This window comes from Corylus avellana, chromosome ca2 (assembly GCF_901000735.1).
Source record: "Corylus avellana chromosome ca2, CavTom2PMs-1.0".
Lineage (NCBI taxonomy): Eukaryota > Viridiplantae > Streptophyta > Magnoliopsida > Fagales > Betulaceae > Corylus > Corylus avellana.
The window spans coordinates 21,431,312-21,451,046 of record NC_081542.1 but is presented as its reverse complement, the minus strand read 5'-3'; the positions used below and the strand labels follow the sequence as shown (position 1 = coordinate 21,451,046).

The 19,735-nt window shown below is 36.4% G+C and overlaps 1 protein-coding gene across 1 annotated transcript in view; it reads left to right on the top strand.

The window, feature by feature from the left end:
* LOC132169308 (uncharacterized) overlaps window positions 1–19,454 on the top strand; it is a 20,340-nt gene extending 886 nt beyond the window's left edge. Inside the window, exons 2-3 of the mRNA XM_059580362.1 lie at window positions 18,566–18,640; window positions 19,071–19,454. Of these exons, the coding sequence (XP_059436345.1) occupies window positions 18,566–18,640; window positions 19,071–19,454 (459 nt within the window). The remainder of the gene's footprint in view (window positions 1–18,565; window positions 18,641–19,070) is intronic.
* The last annotated feature ends 281 nt before the right edge of the window (window positions 19,455–19,735 follow it).

The following is a 19,735-nucleotide window of genomic DNA, read 5'->3' as shown; positions in this document are numbered from 1 at the left end:
ACTGTTTTATTGTTGTTTTCCACACACTGAGGACATTGTGCATTTTAAATTGGGGGGTGTGGGCATACATGTTAATTCTGAGCATGCTATTGATTTTTCTATTGTGATTTGAAATTCATTAATGGGCTTAATATGACAAACGCACGATCACTTGATTAAGGAATTAAAATTGTGTTACTTTCATTGGCAGCATGAAATATTATTTGTTTCAATTTGATTTTCACATGCACACCAGTATGTAGTCTGTGGGGCATAAAATCTAGAATCAATACTGTCTGGTTTCAATATTTGGAATAAATTGGGTAACTTATTGGGAAAATGACCTTGGCACCAATACAAAAAAAAACAAAAAAAAAAATCATTTAAAACTTTCCACCAAGTAACCGGACTTCTTGCTTCATTAAGCAGTGAGTGTTCACGTCAAAAAGTGAGAAGTCTGGTTTGATTACAAAAAAAAAAAAAAAAAAAAGAGAAAAGTAGCTTAGCTTTGAAGCCTTTTTGACCTGAGTTAGTAAGTCCTTAGGGGTGTCTTTACACCTAATGCCCTAAAACCATCTGGTTTGGGAGTCATTGGCCTAACACTTGATAAATGGGTCAATCAGAAAGCTTAAGGGGCTAAGTGAGCTAAAAAAAAAAAAGAAGAGGAAATTGTTGCCTTGGTTGTTTTATCCGATGGGGAGGCCAATGAATTTTGAGTATTGATCCATGCATGATTGAGATTAGTTTTGAAATCTCTTGACTATGTGTTGAGTTCACATACAATAGTTGAATCTTGTAATGCTTCATAATTGCCATGGTTGGAGATAATTTATGGTTCCTAAAATTGTGAAGATGGTGTTTGTTTTATTAAGCCTGTTAATGACTTAAAACCATGATGGTCATGATATTGCATTCTTGGGGATTACATGGTTATAAAATGTTTGTGGGTATCATTCCTGGAAAACCCTCACGAGACTTCACTCGTCCTCTAGGAAATTCCTAGGGGTTTAAAAGGCTTCTTGCATACGCTAAATGCAACCGTACATCCCACGAAAGCTGGATTTATCTTTTTGTTTTCAATTTATTTTCTGTTTTGTATTGCTAAGGGACTAGCAATATGTAAGTTGGGGGGTGTGCTAAGCGCCGAATGTTGCACATTCAAGCCCCTTAATTTACATACGTTAATTCCTTAGCATTGTTATTTGTTTGATTTTTTGTTTTTTTTGTTTTGTTTTATGTTTCAGGTCTTATTTGACAAACCATTGGAAATTGGGCTTAAAAAGACAACAAATTGAGCATTCTCGATCTAGGATAGATCGTAGCACTCTTGGGGTCGAGCGCACCTGCGCTCGAGCGTCAGCGGCCAAGGATCGAGCGCATGCCTGTGCTCGCGCACATATCAGCTAGGCTCGAGTGCACTGCGCTCAAGCGCACATAATCTCGGATCGAGCGCACACGAGCGTACAATGCACTGCAAGAATCCTTTTCTAGCTTGGGCTTGGTTTTCAATCTCCCAATTGGACTGGGAGACTTACTTCCGATTTTCTGAGGATTTCTAGGGTTTTAAAGTTTTCCAAATCCCTATAAATAGGGCTCTAAACATTGTAAACAGACACACCGCATCTTAGAGCTAAAATTTCAGTAAATTGTTTGTGGAGCCTAGAAGATCATTAGCAACTAAACCCAATTGTGGGGTATTGATATAACCCTTTCCAAGCACAATGGTTTGATTGTATTTAGTTTCTAGTCTTTCAATTTATGCATGTTGATTGTATAACTCTGAGGATTGCTACAATTGATTTCTGTTCTTCATATTAAATGCAATTGTTTTTAATTCCAATTCAATAATAGTAAAATTCTTATCTTGTCTTAAAAATTATTTTACTATTGTAGAACTCAAATCATTCTTATTTTCTGTGATTATAAGAATGATGGTTATACAATGGTTCTTAATTGGCATGTAATCAATAGGGTTAGATAGACCATACCTAGGAAAGACAGATCGTACTACACCCTAATTTAGTGTAATTTAGGTAGATGATCCGTGCCAACCAAAGATGGGTTATGCTATTCCGTTGATTACATGAATTTATATGTTTTCTTGTTTAAATTATAACATGCATAGAAAGAATTGCTAGACGTAAATATGGTTAACCATTGATGTGCGGATGGTGGTGAAATCAATACCCTACTCTCTCTCATATATTTACTTCCTTTATTTCCGTTTATTTTATGCACTTTAAATTCACACAAACAAATCACTCTCTTTTAATTAAGTTAACTTTGATCTTTTAATTTTGATAATTAAACCCCTGCAGTCCTTGAGGTTCGACACCCTCAATATAGTCCTATCCTACAGGATTCGTACTATTGCGAGTGGTAATTTTTATTATTGATATTTTTGGACACAAAAAATACCACATCAGTTACGTTTAAGAGTCTCTTGCTTCTCATAAATGGTGCAAAACTCAAACATGCAGTCTTTATGGTAAACTACTGGGTTAGAGGAAAAGTTTATGAGAACATAAGAAAAAATAGCTTGTGTGTGAAAAAACAAAGCTAATGAGTGTTTTTAGTATATTAACGTGAATATAAAGTAATTAATCATGCGATATTGAAAATAATGAAGGATGATGGATACTGAACTGAAATGGTTATGTTTTATCATTTGAGATTGTTTCAGAAAGATTAGGGTAGCGAAACAATCTTAAGTATCAATATTGTCTTTTTCTTTAATTTTTTAAAGTGTTTATGGTCTTCTTGTGAGTTTTTTTTTCATGGTTATGTTGACCGGACACAAATCATGTTTGCTGCAATGTTCAACTGATTTCCTTGAGCACGGAGCCTGACATTATTACTGATTTAATCTTCACATTTCAAGAAGGGTATGGAGGATGTTACGGATGTATGTTATCTGTGCAAGTATATATGGTGGGAATGGACTCCCAAGTTTTGCATTTTTCTCCACCTGCTCGATCTATTAGTAAAATTATTCATGTCCATCCATATTGTGTATTTTGATGTAAAATTTCTTCTTATGTTTCTGAATTCATATCTGGTCCCAATATACTTAGATATGTGATTGGGCTACTTCTCCTTGGGCTGCAAAAAAAAAAAAAAAAATCATCTTTTTAAAAGTTTTGATAGTCGATACTCCCAAGTGTATCTAGTAGAGTTTTCGAGTATATTACTGTATAAATTTTCATTTTATATGTAAAACTTGATTGTGTTTTCCTTCCTTACTTAATTTCAATGGTTTCAACTGCCTTTTTCTGCAATATCTCAGATTGTTGGATGTTAAAATATTTGATTATATGATTAAATTTATCTATTTCTATTAGTTTTTTTTAGGAAAAGTAGTGATTTAACATGGAATTAGAGCTAATGATACTGGGTTCAAATTTTGACTCTGTCATTCACCTCATTTTAAATAAATATTCCACTCATGAGGGAGAATTTTAAAATATTTGATTATATAATTAAATTTACATCTTTCTATCTGCTTAAACTTTTATGACAAGTGGTGATTTATCATTGGAGATATTACTAAGGCGAACACTCTGTTTCCTGAGTATTTCAAAAGAGTCAGAAAAGTTATTAGTGTCGTGTTAGCCCAAAGGAAGGTGACATTCCTGACATGGAAAAATATAGCCAATTATGATTTTGAAAAGCTTTTAAGATTGTGAAAACTCATAGTTTCAAATATCGGTCAGTCTCTTCTATGTTCAATCAAGTGTAAAGAGGACCAAAAATAGTAACAAAACAAATTAAATAGAATAAAATAAATATTAGAGATCACTAATACACAAGGATGATACACAAGGGTGTGCGTGGTGATTCTGTTATTGCGATCGAACACACCCAAGGTGCGTTCGATCGCAGTAACAAAATGTCCAAAGCCAGTATTCGATTACTACGATCGATCGCACCCAAGGTGCGATCGATTGCAATAACAGAATGGCTCAAATATATATATATATATATATATATATATATATTTTATTGCTACCCAACAGCATCTACTAAAATTGTGTATATATCACTGCATTATTTAAAATTTTCAAATAAAGTGACACAATATGTACCGTTAAATATAACAAAATAACATTTTAACCGTAAAATAAAAGCTCTTCCTTTCACTTATTCCATATGTACAGTTGTTTCAATATATATATGTATTTTTTTTTTAAAAAAAAAAAAGAAAAATTCTTCTATTTCAATTCCATCCTCCTAAAGAAAGATTTTAATTTGTATATATTTGCCATTTGGTTAGAAGTTACATTTGGAGGATAAAGTTTTCTTTGGACTAATTTGAAGAGTTAATTCCCATTTCATAATTCATATTAAATTTTATAGATCTAATAGTATATATCTATTATATGATGAATATATTGATACCTTATGGAAAGATTTTACGCTGTTAAATATAACAAAATAAAATCTAAACCGTAAAATAATTCCTCTCAGTTTTAAGTGAAAATATATTTATACCTTGCAATCCAACAACCGGCCGTGTGCAAATACAGGGTCATTCCCATAAGAAAACACAAAAGCAAGTAAAAAGAAACAAAACTAAAGACAAATAAAAAGATTAACTTAAAACATACTAAACAAAATAAAAAGGGTAAACTATGGGGTGCCTCCCATGAGCGCTAAGTTTAACGTCTTCAGCCAGACGGTGGTCCTTGCTTACTGTTGTCCAGAAGATGATGCTCCTGCAGATGGTGGTGGCAACCGGCTGAGAATGGATTGCATCAATTCTTCTAAGGCGCCTAGGCGTTTGTCCATCAATTCTTTATTTTCCTGAGCCTCCTTTCTTTGGCCAGCCAACTCTCTCTGAAGGCCCACTATTTCTTCACTAAGTGAGCGGTTTCGTGCTTCACGAAAAATTGTCGGGGCCTCCTCCTCAGCTGCCTGTGAATCAAGTACAAGTTCATCTTCGGCCATCGGCTCGGCCTCATTCTCTTCCGAACCAACTGCTAGTGCTGTAGCTACCCAGGGCATGTGGGAGAGGCTCTTCTTCCATTTGCGAATGCCAAATATGGGAGTAGTAGTGACTGGCTCATCAGCTGCAGTACCCTTGACGCCTTTCTTCCGAAGGATGTAGGAGATTAAGTATGGGAGAGGCAACCCCCATGAATGTGTGGACTCCGCTCCTCCAATGTGCACCCCATTCCAAAATTTATGAATTTGGTTCCAAATTATGTCGGGAATGGAGTACCAAGCACCTTTATGGAAGGCATAGAGTGCTTGAAAAAATTGATCCCGCCTCTATGTTTTGTGCCCTAAGGGAAAAGCATTACGGTGTAATACGGAGTCCACAAACCAAAGCCGTTGAGGTAGCTTGGAACGGCTGCCGACATTATGGTGGGCATCGGCATATATCCCTTCGCACATGTCCTCAATGATTTCCGCCACGAAGAATCTGGCCGGTTGCTCAGCAAATTGTGCGGCTTCTGGAGGGTGCTCATCATTGCATTGAAGGGCAGCAGCAATGTCGGCCCGTGTTACGTCAATAGCTTTGCCTTGCACTTTGGAAGAGAAGGCAGCCAGCCTGTTGCAGTCATGAGACAGGTGGGCATAAAACTCAATCACCAATTTTTTGTAAGCAGTGGGAGTGACCGGCTTGAAAAGCTTCTTGAGCTCCTGTCGCTTGAACTCAGTGACCGCCCATTGAGTCGCCTCAAGATTTTGAAAGTCTTCGCGAATGGCGAAGGTGGTCTCAAATAGCAGTTCCTACTCCTCAAAAGTGGACGGGGGAGAAATGGCTCGGGTATCGGACCCTCGGGAGGACGAAGCTCGAGTTCTTGGCATGATGAGCTTGATTGGAGACTTTTGTCGAACACCTGGTGTGCACTAGAGATAGCCAAAATTGCAAAACAACGCAACACCGCTCAAAACCCACTACAAAAACACCAAAATCCAACCACAACAAAGCAATGTGAGTGGATGAACACCCACAATTGCAGAAATATGAGAGAAAAAAAAAAGGTTGCGAAAGTGATCTTGGTTGGGGTGTTGATGGGAATGGGGAATGGGGTGTAAAGTATAGGTGGTGAAAAGTACCTGGTATGGTTGCCGGAGAAGAGAACCGTGTGGTGGCTGTGTGGTAGAGGTGATGAAAAACGGTGGACGAGTGGTTGTGTGCTTTGGATGTGCCGGAGGTGCGTGGGTGATTGGAGAGGTATACGGCATAGGGGAAGAAAATATGTGGGGTGTGGGGGAAAGTGACCTAAAATAGGTCATGTGGTGTGCTGTCCGAGTGCGCTCGATAACACACACGGTGCGATCGATCTCATTCGACCAAGGGTGTGCATGGTGATTCTGTTATTGCGATCGAACGCACCCAAGGTGCGTTCGATCGCAGTAACAGAATGTTCAAAGCCAATATTCGATTATTGCGATCGATCGCAATAACAGAATGGCTCAAATATATATATATATTATTTTTTTTTCTTTTTTTGTTTTTAATTTTTATTACATAATGTACAACAACTTCGATCATGATATGATCAAATGATCGATCAAACTTGAAACAATTGAAATTCAATGTTTGATCAGACATCTGATTGGTCCTACCTAGTGCATTCGTTCGATCGATCGTGATAAGATCAAATGATCGAACAAAATTCAAACAAATTAAATGTTCGATCGAACATTGAATTGAACTCTAAGCATTTTATATTATATTAGTGCATTACTTAAATTGATCGGGATACAATCAATAGAACTTGACATGATTGAAGGTTCAATCAAACATCTAATAAAATCAATTCCGATCGATACTATTACATATTAGTCTGATCGATCGTAATGGGATCAAATGTTCGATCAAACATCCAATCGATCATAATGAATTAGTTCGATTGATCGTGATATGATTAAATGATCGATCAAACATCCGATCGATCCTAATGAATTAGTTCGATTGATCGCGATAGGATCAATCGTTCGATCAAACATCTGATCGATCATAATGAATTAGTTCGATTGATCGTGATAGAATCAAATGTCCGATCGATCCTACTGAATTAGTTCGATTGACTGTGGTATGATCAATTGATAAATCAAACTGGATACAATTGAAGGTTCAATCGAACATTCAATTGAACTGTTAGCTTTTTATATTATCTTAGTGCCTTAGTTATATTGATCTTATATTACCTTTGGATTTTGTATTATTTTATAATTAATTATAAGATAAATATCAACTTAATGATCTTTATCATAAAAATTTATTAAACGGAAATTTTTAGTTAATATTATAATAATAAAAACATATTATAAGAGAAAAATTTAAAATAAATAAATAAAAATTAAAAAATTGGAAGTATATTTTTTTTTTTGGAAAAATATAAAAAAGCCACCCAAAGTACCAGTCGTTTGCAATATAACCCTCCAATGTTCAAAAGATACTAAAGTAGCCTCCCGAACTACCAAATTGTATAAAAATGCCACTTATTTTTAATATTCCTATAATACCCCTATTATTTTAACAAATAAATAATAAAATAATTGAAAAAAAAAACGAAACAATTTTTTAAAAAAATACAAGAAAACCAATGGGTGAATAAAAACAAAAAAAGAAAATGTTTTTTTTGGAATAAATAGTAAATAATTAATAACTGTAGTTGGCATAAATTACAAATTGTTTCATGTTTTATTAAAGTAAATCAAAGATATGACAATTTTTTAAAAATACAAGAAAACCAATGGACGAATAAAAACACAAACAAAAAAAGAAAATGTTTTTTGGAATAAATAATAAATAATAAATAATTAGTCACTGTAGTTTGCCTAAATTACAAATTTCTTCATATCATATTAAAGTAAAATCAAAGGTACAAAATTTGACTTCAGGGAATAAACTGTTTTTTTTTTTTTTTAAATATCTAAAGAACCGTACATTTGATTTTACTTAAAAGAATAGGGGAATTATAGAAATATAACAAAATAAGTAGACTTTTTGATACAATTTGGTAGTTTGACAGGTTACTTTAGTCCCTTTTGAACATTGAAGGACTATATTGCAAACGGCTCATAGTTTGAAGGGTTTTTTTTTTTTTTTATATATTTTTCTCATTTATTTTTTTTTAAAGAAAATACCCCAAGTATTGATAGATGGCGGTAAACTGGCGGGGGTTCTAAAATTTTCGGAACCCATTTTTTCACCAAATCCCACACCTCCCGCCAATCGTCTCTCACTCTCACTCTCTCCCTCCCTCTCTCTCGATCTCTCTCTCTCTCACTCACTCCATGCAAGTTTCTCTCTCTCCGGCAACTTTCTTTCCGGTGCACCTCTCTCATTGCCAGCTCTCACTCCGGCGAACTTAACGCTCTCTTCTAGCTCTCTCAGGTATGAGTTTCTCCTAAACCCTTGCAAACCTTAAATGCCTCTCAATCACTCAAATAGTATCCATGAATTGTGATTTGAAGAAATTAAGTATTTGGGTACTTCCTCTCTTCTTCTCTTTCTATTTTTTCCCTACAGAACTGATTGGTTCCATTCAAAAACTGCTGTGGACCCCTAAATTCTTCTAAATTTCTAGGAACAAATTTGAAAAAAAAAAAAAAAACGAATTGTAATGGGTACACAGTTGCTATTACTCTGTTAAAGCAAAGAACTCAGTTTCTATTTTTTTGTATGAATCAGTCAAATTGTTTTGGGTCATTTTTTTTTTTTTTTTTTTAACTCTCTACTTCTGGGGTAGTTTAGGTTTTAGAAGAATTTTTTAATTTTCTGAAATATCTGTAAATTGTTGTATCTTTTGCTGCTGAGTTGCGTCTTGTTTCCTGAGATGTTTTTGGTTGGCTTTTGTTGGTTGGGGTTTTTCCTTTTGAGACTGGTTTGTAATATCTGGTGGTTGGTTTTGTGTTTCAGCTTGTTTCTGGTTGTTAAGAAAGAAAGTATTTACTCATAAAAAAAAAAAAAAAAAAGAATAAAAGTGAAATTATGTCAAGAAGAAATAAGTATTTACTCCAAAGCATAAACTCCATGTTTTTCTTTGTGAATGCCTATATATTGGCCATTGTCTCTCATTATTCTTCTTTAGGGTTTTAAGAATTTCCACCAATACTTTCTAATTTACTGAAGTGGAGATTCATTCCTCAAGTTTGTTGGGAAGGAATGCATAGCATAAGTAGATAGTTGTTGAGTGTTACATCTTTACAAAAGTGCACCTGAATCCTTATCGATAATTTGAGTCGTGGACCATCGGGCCTTCCAATTATGGGTTGCCGACCTTCTAAGCTTTTTGGCTGTGGGCCGTCAAGCCATTGGTGGGTGACCTAGCGAAAAGTCGTAGATAACCAAGCCCTATAATAAGTTCTAACCTTATACAATTGTCTTTGATATGGTACATTTGTGCCGCTTCAATCTTCATAGTAATATATACATAGTCATTGATTTAGGATATAATTTGCATGCTTTAGAAAGTTGATTAGGAATGTCTCTGCTTGTGGGAAATATCTTTTCATTTGAGGGGTTTTGATCCTCTTCCTAGTTTGAGAACCAAAGGGGAGTCATGACTTCTATAAGTTTTAGTTTTAATTTTTTTAGTAACTGAACAAGCTTTTACACTCAATACACACACAAAAATCAAGCCCTTTAGTTCCATCATGCTTTCTAAATGTCGTTATCTAGGTGGAAAGCAATGAGGAAGAACGGCGAGGACACCTAATCAAGGATGAGTTCCACTAATTTCTAATCTGGTGTTGTGCCAACTTTATCACCAGAATTGTACAATCCTATGATTATTACCAATAACTAGTCCACTACTGTGCTGTCTACCTACAGCACCACCCTCCTCAACTGCACCATCTCATTGTGTTCATTCATGTTGTTGTGTGGTCCCCCCCCCCACCTCCGAAAAGAAAAATGTAGTGCATGTAGATATTTTGGTAAGAAAATAGTCTATGCTGTAGGTGTTAAGATAAATATTTTAACAAGAAACAGGTTAGTTATATCTTGCTAGAGTTGGTGTTTTTTAAGATAACAGATGGAGTGGGTGATCTTTTGAATTTTTAATATAGTTACCAAATGTTATCTTCAGAATTTCTAATATAGTTATTGTATGCATATTATGCTTCTTGAAGACATATATTTATTCTTTGGCCTTATTTATGTGAGCCCCATCCAACCAAAAAATAAAAAAACTCATCTTGAGAGATCTTGAGATCACTTGATGGATCTGAGTTTCAGATATTGAGGCTTGGCCATTATAGGAAGTAGTCCTATTGATCAGTCTTAGAATATAAATGATGTGGTCATGTAGCTGGTTGCTAGCAAGTCCTGTTTGCTTTGATATTAAGTTTGTTCCATCTGTTTTTTATGGCATTGAACGCCTATCTGCGATCGATCGCAGATTACTCTGATTCTCATTTTGAGCTTCTGGTACTGCGATCGATCTCAAATTACTCTGATTCTCACATTAAGCTTTTGGTACTGCGATCGATAGCAGATTACTCTGATTCTCACATTGAGCTTCTGGTACTGCGATCGATCGCAATTTACTCTGATTCTCACCTTGAGCTTCTGATCCTGAGATCGATCCTACGATCGATCGCAGATTATTCTGATTCTGACCAAGACCTTCTGGTACTGCGACAGATCCTGCGATCCATCGCACTTGACCTGCGCTCGATCCCCTGAGGACATGCTTTAACATATACAAACGCATATAATCTTTTGTGGTTCCATTAAACCTCTCTTCTTTTCTTGTGGTTCTATTAAACCTTGCTTCTTCTCTTATTATTACTTTTAGATTAGTATTAAGTCTTATTCTTATATTAGGATTATGTTATTAATTTTCTAGTTCACATCAACTTATGTTATCAAAGTTGGTATGGATTATGATTGTATTGTCTTTTCTATTTAAGTTCAATAAGGAAGTAGCACAGTAAACTTGAAACAAGACAACATTCTATAATAAATATCAAAGCTAACAACAATACTAAAAAATGTAAAACTGTCATTGAGCTAAACTAGTAAATAAATTACAAATAGAAATTTGTTCTAAACTAGTAACCCGCTTCTAGAATATTTTGTTAGATAACATCGCATTGAGTTAGCATCATTTCGTGAATATTTGTTCTAAACTAGTAACCCACTTCTAGAATTCTCTCATTACCCATGCTCCTTTTAAACTTTCCCTCCCTTAATATTTGAGAACAGACCTCCCATTTAATCCTCTTAATTCTTAAGAATCTGACCTTCTAATTCCCTTGTGTGCGTACATGTACGTAACAAATAACCTTTAATAGGGACATCAATATGGATAGGAGTTGGATGCAGGAAAGTACTTGATGTTCAGAGTGATTTCAAAAAGGTGTGAAAGAATTCATGGGAATGGCAGTTAAATCAGTTGATTCACGTGATATGACAAAGTGTCCATGCCGTGATTGTGCAAATCGATATTATTGTCATATTAGTGAGGTGAAGCGTCACTTGTATATGAATGGATTTACTCCGACATACACTTGATGGATATTTTACGGGGAAGAAGATCATTTTAGGGTAAACACTTCTACAAACATGCACACACATATAAGTGAAATGATGGAGGAGGTTGATGCAGTTGAATAATTGTTAGACGATGTATGTATGGGGACATTTGTTGATGCTAACATCGGAGAATCCTCTACTTCACAGGGCCCCACAATTGATGATCACGAACAAACAAGTTCCTTCTACCGATTATGGGAAGATGGTTTACGAGAACTTTATCCAGGCTACAAGAAATTTGCACAAATTGCTTTTGCACTGAAGATGCTTCATATAAAGGCGTTCTGCAACATGAGTAACAAGGCGTTTAATATGATGATTGACTTGATAAAGATGGCCCTCCCAGATGGAGAGACATTACCACGCTCATATAGAGAAGCAATACAGTTTAGGCGACACTTGGAATTCGGTTACGATAAGATACACACATGCAAGAATGGTTGTGTGCTTTTTTGGAAAGAACATGCAGACAAAGTGGTATGCCCAAAGTGCAATAATTCAAGATGGATTGATGGCAAAGGCAGAAAAAGTAATATTCCTTAGAAGGTCTTACGATATTTTCCAATAAAATTGAGGTTACAACGGTTGTTTATGACAAAAGAAATGGCCAAGGAAATGCGGTGGCACAAAGAAGGTCGAGAAGATGATGGCAATACTCTCAAACACCCCCCTGATTCTATTGTATGGAAAGAGTTTGATAAAAGACATGAGTGATTTGCAAGTGATTCCCGCAACGTGCGGCTTGGTTTAGCAAGTGATGGTTTCAACCCATATGGTAATATGAGTACAACATATAGCATATGGGCAGTAATGTTAACGGTGTACAATCTCCCTCCGTGGATGTGTATGAAGAGTCCAAATTTGATGTTGTCCCTTATTATCCCTGGGCCTTCAGATCCTGGAAAGAATATTGATGTATATTTGCGGCCATTGGTTGATGACTTGAAAGATTTATGGAATGAAGGCATACGCGTGTACGATGCATCAAAGAAAGAGACATTTCAATTGCATGCGACATTACTATGGACTATAAATGATTTTCCCGCATATGGAAAATTATCTGGGTGGTCTACAAATGGAAATCTTGCATGTCCAGTATGTAATAAGGATACATCGTTCAGGTATTTGAAGTATGGGCATAAGGTGTGCTTCATGTGTCATCGTCGGTGGCTTCCTCAAGAGCATCCATGGCGCAAAAGAGAAGATTTGTTCGATGGTACAGAGAAGCATAGATTGGAACCTGAAGAATTGTCTGCAAGTCAATTGTTGAAACAACTAAGGGATGCTGAGGGTTTACAATTTGGAAAAACAAGCGGGAGAAAGAGAAAGTACATAGATGTTGTGTTGAATTGGAAGAAGAGAAGTATTTTCTTTGAGTTGCCTTACTGGTCAAGCTTGAAACTACGTCACAATTTAGATGTAATGCATATTGAGAAGAACATATGTGAAAGTATCTTAGGTACGTTGATGAATATTGATGGGAAGACCAAGGACACAGTCAAGGCACGAAGAGATTTACAGTTGATGGGTATACGTAAAGAATTGCATGTGCAGCCAAATGGTGAAACTTATAGGATGCCACTTGCGAAGTACACCTTGACAAGAGATGAGAAGAAGAGTTTATGTGAGTGGTTGAAAGGTGTTAAATTTCCTGACGGGTATGCATCTAACATTGGTCGATGTGTGAACAAGCTTCCTGGTAAAATTTCAGGTATGAAAAGCCACGATTGTCATGTCTTCTTACAGCGCTTGCTTCCTATTGCAATTCAAAATTTCTCTACGTCGGAAATACAAACAACATTGACCGAGTTTAGTACCTTTTTTACGCAGTTATGTGCACGAACGTTGAAAGTTGATATCCATGAAACTTGACATTGTAATAATTTTATGCAAAATGGAAAAAATATTTCCGCTAGCTTTTTCTGATGTTATGATCCATCTTGCACTTCATTTACCTCGGGAGGCCGAGCTTGCTGGTCCTGTACAAAACCGTTGGATGCATCTATTCGAAAGAGAACTTGGAAGATATAAGAAGTGTACGCGTAACAAAGCACGTCCAGAGGGGTCTATTGCCGAGTGTTACCTAGCTGAGGAGAGCTTGACCTTTTGTTCTAGGTATCTTCGGGGGATTGAGACAAGATGGAACCGTGAACGGAGAAATGTTAACGTTGATATTGTAGAAATGAGCCAGCGTTTGGATGTGTTCTCCCAACGAGTTCGGCCGTTAGGAGCAGCTAAATTAGTAACACTAGATGCTAATGATTTTGGTATGGCACGATGGTATGTGCTTACCAACTGTAATGAAACGGCCTCATATTTGGAGTAAGTTTAGTAATGGTCTTTGTGTTTTACCTGTTACGACATGTTATAATTTTAGCATTGATGATCATTTACCAATACGTTTATTTTTCATGCAGTGAACATTATAATATGATCAAAAGAGAAGGCGGCCGTGACATTGAAAAAAAGCATGAGGCTAACTTTGAATGTTGGTTCCATAAACGTTTATACAATAGTGGGCGTACTGCAGACAATGGCTCAAAACAATTATATGATCTTGCATGCGGGCCTGATCGTCATGTTAGATCGTATAGAGGTTACATCGTGAATGGGGTTAGGTACCACACGAAAGAATGTGCAGAAACTCGTACTACCCAGAACAGTGGTATTTCTGTTTCAGGTGAGGACGAAAGCTCAATAACGGAGTATTATGGTGAGTTAAAAAATATTCTAGAGTTACGTTACCCTGGCCAAAATCTCGTGTACTTGTTTGAGTGCGATTGGTGGGACACTGGAGTGCAACAGGAGTACGAATGGACCAAGGCTTCATGATTGTGAATACTTCTCATAAATGGTGTGAATCCGACTCGTTCATCTTAGCATGTCAAGCTATGCAAGTGTTTTACTTGGATGATCCTAAATTGGGTGGTAATTGAAAAGTGGTACAGAAGTGGATCAATAGAGACATCTATGATATTCCAACAGTACAAAAGGGAGATAATACAAAAGATGACCAAAGACTCAGTGATGACGTATACCAGGAAGGTGAATGTGTTGGGGGTAATATGGTCTTTGTTGATGAAGCAAATGTTGAAGCCTCCACTCAATTACGTAGAGATGATGCGACAATAGCAATTGATGAATTATATATTCAACTTGATGCAAGCATGTTTGCCAACGATAACTTGCCGGACGAGGACCATGATACAAACTTTGATGAGGAAGAGGAGTTATGTAGCGACAACGATATAGACTCTGAACACGAAGAGGACTCTGAACACGAACAATCATCTTCAAGTAACAGTGATACAGATTCTGAATATGAATCTGATGATGAAATGTGTTGAACATAAGCTCACATTTGGTGTAAGTACAAAGTGTATTAGCATATTTAATGAAGTTGATGCTCTCTCTCTCTCTCTCTCTCTCTCTCTCTCTATATATATATATATATATATATATATATATATACATGTATTGTGGTGTTTGTTTTTTTTTTTTACTAGCATGATTATTGTATGTTTGTCAAAAATATTGAACATACTATATGGTTATAATTTGACTAATATAATTTTTTGGTTTTTGAGTTGTTTGCAGATTGATCATAACAATGACAACAACAGGACGTAAACGTGTTCCAGCAGCACGAGGCCGAGGCCAAGGTCAAGGTCGGGGCCTTATTGACGAGCATGAGAGTCCGACTCCCAATTCTGGGTTTGGTGATACAGATATGCAAATGGCGCCCTCGCCCCCCCTCCTCCTCGAGTCAGTGGATAGGCATCCTTCGCACGAGTCTAATAATCCTATTCACTCAGTGGCAGGATTGGATTCACAGGGAGCCGCCCCTACTGCATCTTGTAAGTTCATGAATTATATGTTTATGAAATGTTATTTTTGTATTATTTTGGTTTGTTATAGACATTTGACAATATACTTTTCCAAATATAACTTACTACGTTACCATGTTTTGCGTAACAGCTACCACGTCTGTCAGAAGTGTAAGGGGTAAGGCCAAGTGTAAGAGGTTGAGTGACCACGTACTTAAGAATGGTCCCTTAGTGCTAAACATCCCAAATAGACACCGGGCACCTATAGGCAAGAATGCATCATGGTTTGTAAGCAAGATTGGAGAGATTATTCGTAACATATGCGAACTCCATCACAGTGAATGGAAGAAGGTCCTAGCTGACGAAAAGAGCAAGTTGTTATTCCATGTTCAGGTATGAATATCAATGTAATGTTTAAGAATATGTTTCGTATGAAAACATAATGTGACACATTTTTTACCATTGTTTTCTTATCTATTATGTATCAGTCAAACTTCGCATTGAACATGGGACGATACAAGAACATCAAAGCTGTTGAACATAAATTGGGTCGTACATATGCTAGGCTTCGTTCAAACTTGTATAGGGACCACTACAAGAAATATTTTGAAAGCATTCATAAAGACGATGATGAGGGGATTGCCAAGGCTAAGGCTATTGGGAGGGAAAACGTGCCAACAGGGTATGGTCCTGAATAGTGGACCTTAATATGTGACTCATTTGATGACGGTAAATGGAAGGTAAATATATATTATTATACTGATTAGAAAATTCAGATTAATATAATTTGCATGCACTTGAAGACATTTTATGAATAACTGTGTTTTTTTTCTCTCTCCAAATTTCATAGGAAAAGTCTGAACGAAATATAAAAAAAAGAAGCAAATTGGAAACAAAGCACACAGCTGGGACTTGTTCATTTGTCAACGTCATTTACGAAAAGGTAAGTATTTTGTAGCATAATTTCCTGAAATTAACATTATTTAGTGTAAACTTTGACTATATGTATGATGTGTAGGAACAAGAAACAAAAGTGAAGCCCAATCCTGTTGAACTATATAAGCTACCCATACAAGAAAAAAGGATAAAGAGTTTGTGAACGACAAATGCAAAAGTCTATATGTAAGTAAATGTTTACGCTCTGATCATTAAGTTGATTAGTGAAGAACATGAATAATAAACTTGCATGAAGTATATATTAAACTAAGGCCAACTATGACTTGTGCAGCTTCAGATGCGAGAATTAACAACCAGTAAGGCCTTAGAGGAAGGCAATGTGGAGGGAAGTGTGGAGGACCGAATGCAAGAAATAGTCATACAAGTGCTAGGGGGCCGACGATCTGGGCACGTTAGAGGAATGGGATGCGGTCTTATTCCTACCCCTTTAAGTACTTCATCTCAAGCGTTCGCCCACTTCGACAACCATGACGAGTGTAGGAAAAGACAAGAAGACACTCAAAGCGAGCTTCAACAGACTAGAATCGAACTTCATCAGTACAGGGAAAATCTGCAAGCCAACGTTGAGGGAACGAACATTTTGAAAGCCACTGTTGAGTTCTTAATGTCACGTATTGGAGGGTTAGTGAAACTTTACCTATGCATTAATTTTACTAAAACACACATACTAAGTAATCGTTAAAAAGCTTATTGATCATTATATGAAATTCTATTATTCTTAGGTCTGGAGGGTGCTTGATTCGAGTTGAATCAAGTGAAGCCAACAATTGAGGGAGCTTTGGAATAACCATTTATTTAGGATGTACTTTTTCATACCATCTATTTGGGATATATTTTTTGATATTATGTATTTGGATAGTTGTTGGCACTTTCTATTTGCTACTATGCATTTGAGTATTTGTTGATCATGATCTGTTTGGTAATGTATATTTGTTGGTACTTTTTATTTGACTTATATTATATTAAGATATTCGCAAAAATTTTGGTTCAAGAACTTTTGAGTTAGTAAATCTCTCTAGACATATTTATCAAGGTTAAAAAACTTTGAGTAAACAATACAAGGGAGTAATAATATTTTTCTAAATTTTCTTTTTAAGTGTATGCAGGATGACAATTGTACAAGAAAGTTAAACCACCCAAGCAGGTTCTCACTTTAATATGTTTCATGAAGAAACACATTTTTAGTTTCTCTTTCTCTATCATATTGGGTTTCATTCTCATTGTTTTTGATATTATATATTGGTTCATTGTGGTATATTACTCAAATTGCTTATGAGGATGAATTGGCAAGGAAGAGGATGCATATAAGTACTTTATTTTGGGTTCTGCAATTTTGCTGGCCATGGATTGTAAAACATATATTTAATAGTTTTCTCCCTTGGCAGGTTTGGTTCATGGGGCAGTTCTCACATATTTTTGATGATTTTGATGAGGTTAGTCCTTTTGAGTTACGTTTCTTGTGGGCATTTAGATTAGTTTGAAGATTGTTGTCTGATGTGGTGAAGTAGTGTTAATGCATAGTAGTCTTCTCCAAAAGGTGTTAAACTTTTAAACTTTGCCAGTATTTGTGGTTTTCGACTTGTGTTTCCAATGATAGGTGTCGTTTTGTAGTTTTAAGCCATTATTCATTATATGTTTGGCCTTTATATTATATCATTTTCATAATTATAGGATAAAGAGGAATAAGATCATATAAAATTCAAAAAACACCATTTTTTCCCTTTACATTCTCAACAAAATAATGGAGAATCTGAATTTTCGCTTTTTTCTTTTTTCTCTTTCCATTTTCTCTTGGTCTCTTTTTCGACCCCATAGATACTACTGTTTTGTGCTTTTTCTTCTACTACGAGTTGTGATATGTTGTGTGGCAAAACGAACTATGTTATGTTATGTTTGTCCCCAAAGTCTGATTTCGTCGAACATGTAGATGTAGCTATCCACCCTCAATTATAGGGTCATTTGCATTCTGTGCGTAAATAAAATAATTTTGCTATCAACACTTAACTCTAGATTAATATGCAACGTCCACTACACCATCCAAATTAGGGTTAAAATTAATGTAATAGTGGGCAGATGAATGGTGGGCTGCACTAAGCTGTCAAAATTAATAGATTAGTGCCTTTTAATATGTAATGTCCTTCCTACATCATCCCCCAACTAATATGTTAGTTTTGACACTCATTTGGAGAAGGTAGATTGGATATTGAATGACCCCATAGTTTAGGGTAGATAGCTGAACTTAACCATTTCATTTAGTTTCAAGAAATTTGATTGGTTATGCTTGTTATTTTCATTTTAGGTTCCTAGCACAGAGATTGACAAAACCCCTCCCAAGTTCTTCACACATTGGGATCCAGACTTTAAAATTTTTATGGTTAGTTTGTTTAATATTTGCTCAGCTGCTTCCAGTGTTTTTAGATGTGATTTGGCACAAAGATTGACAGTTTGATTGAACAGTCTACCTGGTCTGAGTTGTTTATAAGTCCTTGGACTAAAAAACTTTTGTAACCTAGACATGTCATTTGATTGCCAGTGGGTCAGCTCTTGGTCTTAATTCTCATTGTAGCTCTCTCTCTCTCAATTTATTTTGGCACCTACTGACGCAACCAAGTAGACCAACTTACTTGCTGGCTGAATTGGGCTGGACAATCTTTTCTTTCTCTTTCATAGGCCACTTGCTAGTCTGGTTAAAATACATTGAATTTTCTTTTTCAAGTTTTTTTGTTGGTCTGTTCTTGCTAGTGGCCTGTTCCTGCTAATGGTAACTTATCTTACCCTTTTTTTTTGCGTCTGTCAATGTGAAGTTGCAATTATATTTTAAAATCAAGCCACTAGAGGCAAACAAACCTCAACCTGCCACTGCAGCCAACGGCACAGCGGCCCCTAGTGTCCCACCAAGGCCTTTGCCACCACCACCCCAAGGTCCATCCCCACCACTTCCTCCAATGCAAGGAAGGCCACCTGGTGCACCTCTTGGAAATCCTCCTAGAGCCCCTCCTCAAATGCCCGCTTCATTCCCACGACCACCTCCTACAGCAAATGGCCTTAGGCCCATGCCTCCTAGTGGGACTCCACCTGTCCCTCCCCCACCTTTTGTTGGTAGCGGCATGATGGCGAATTTCACTCCTGGTACTAGGCCTCCAATGCCTCCCTCACATGGTTTTCAAGCCCAACAGATGCAAGGCTAGGGTGTTCGTCCACCACCACCATCTCCTAGCATGGGGCAACATGTCCTCAAGCCACCCTCATCTCAGTAAGCAATTCTCTATGTAGTAGTTGCACCATAACTGTGTTCGACTACTCTGCTTCGATATGTAGCTACGTCCAAGCTGGTACTTTGAAATCTTTATTTTGCTATATGTCTTTAAAGCTTTGAGTATCTTTGAGATTGCAGATATAATATGATTGCCCTTACATGTTTGCTATTTGTTCTCTCTCTCTCTCTCTCTCCCTCTCCCATAGAGGAAGC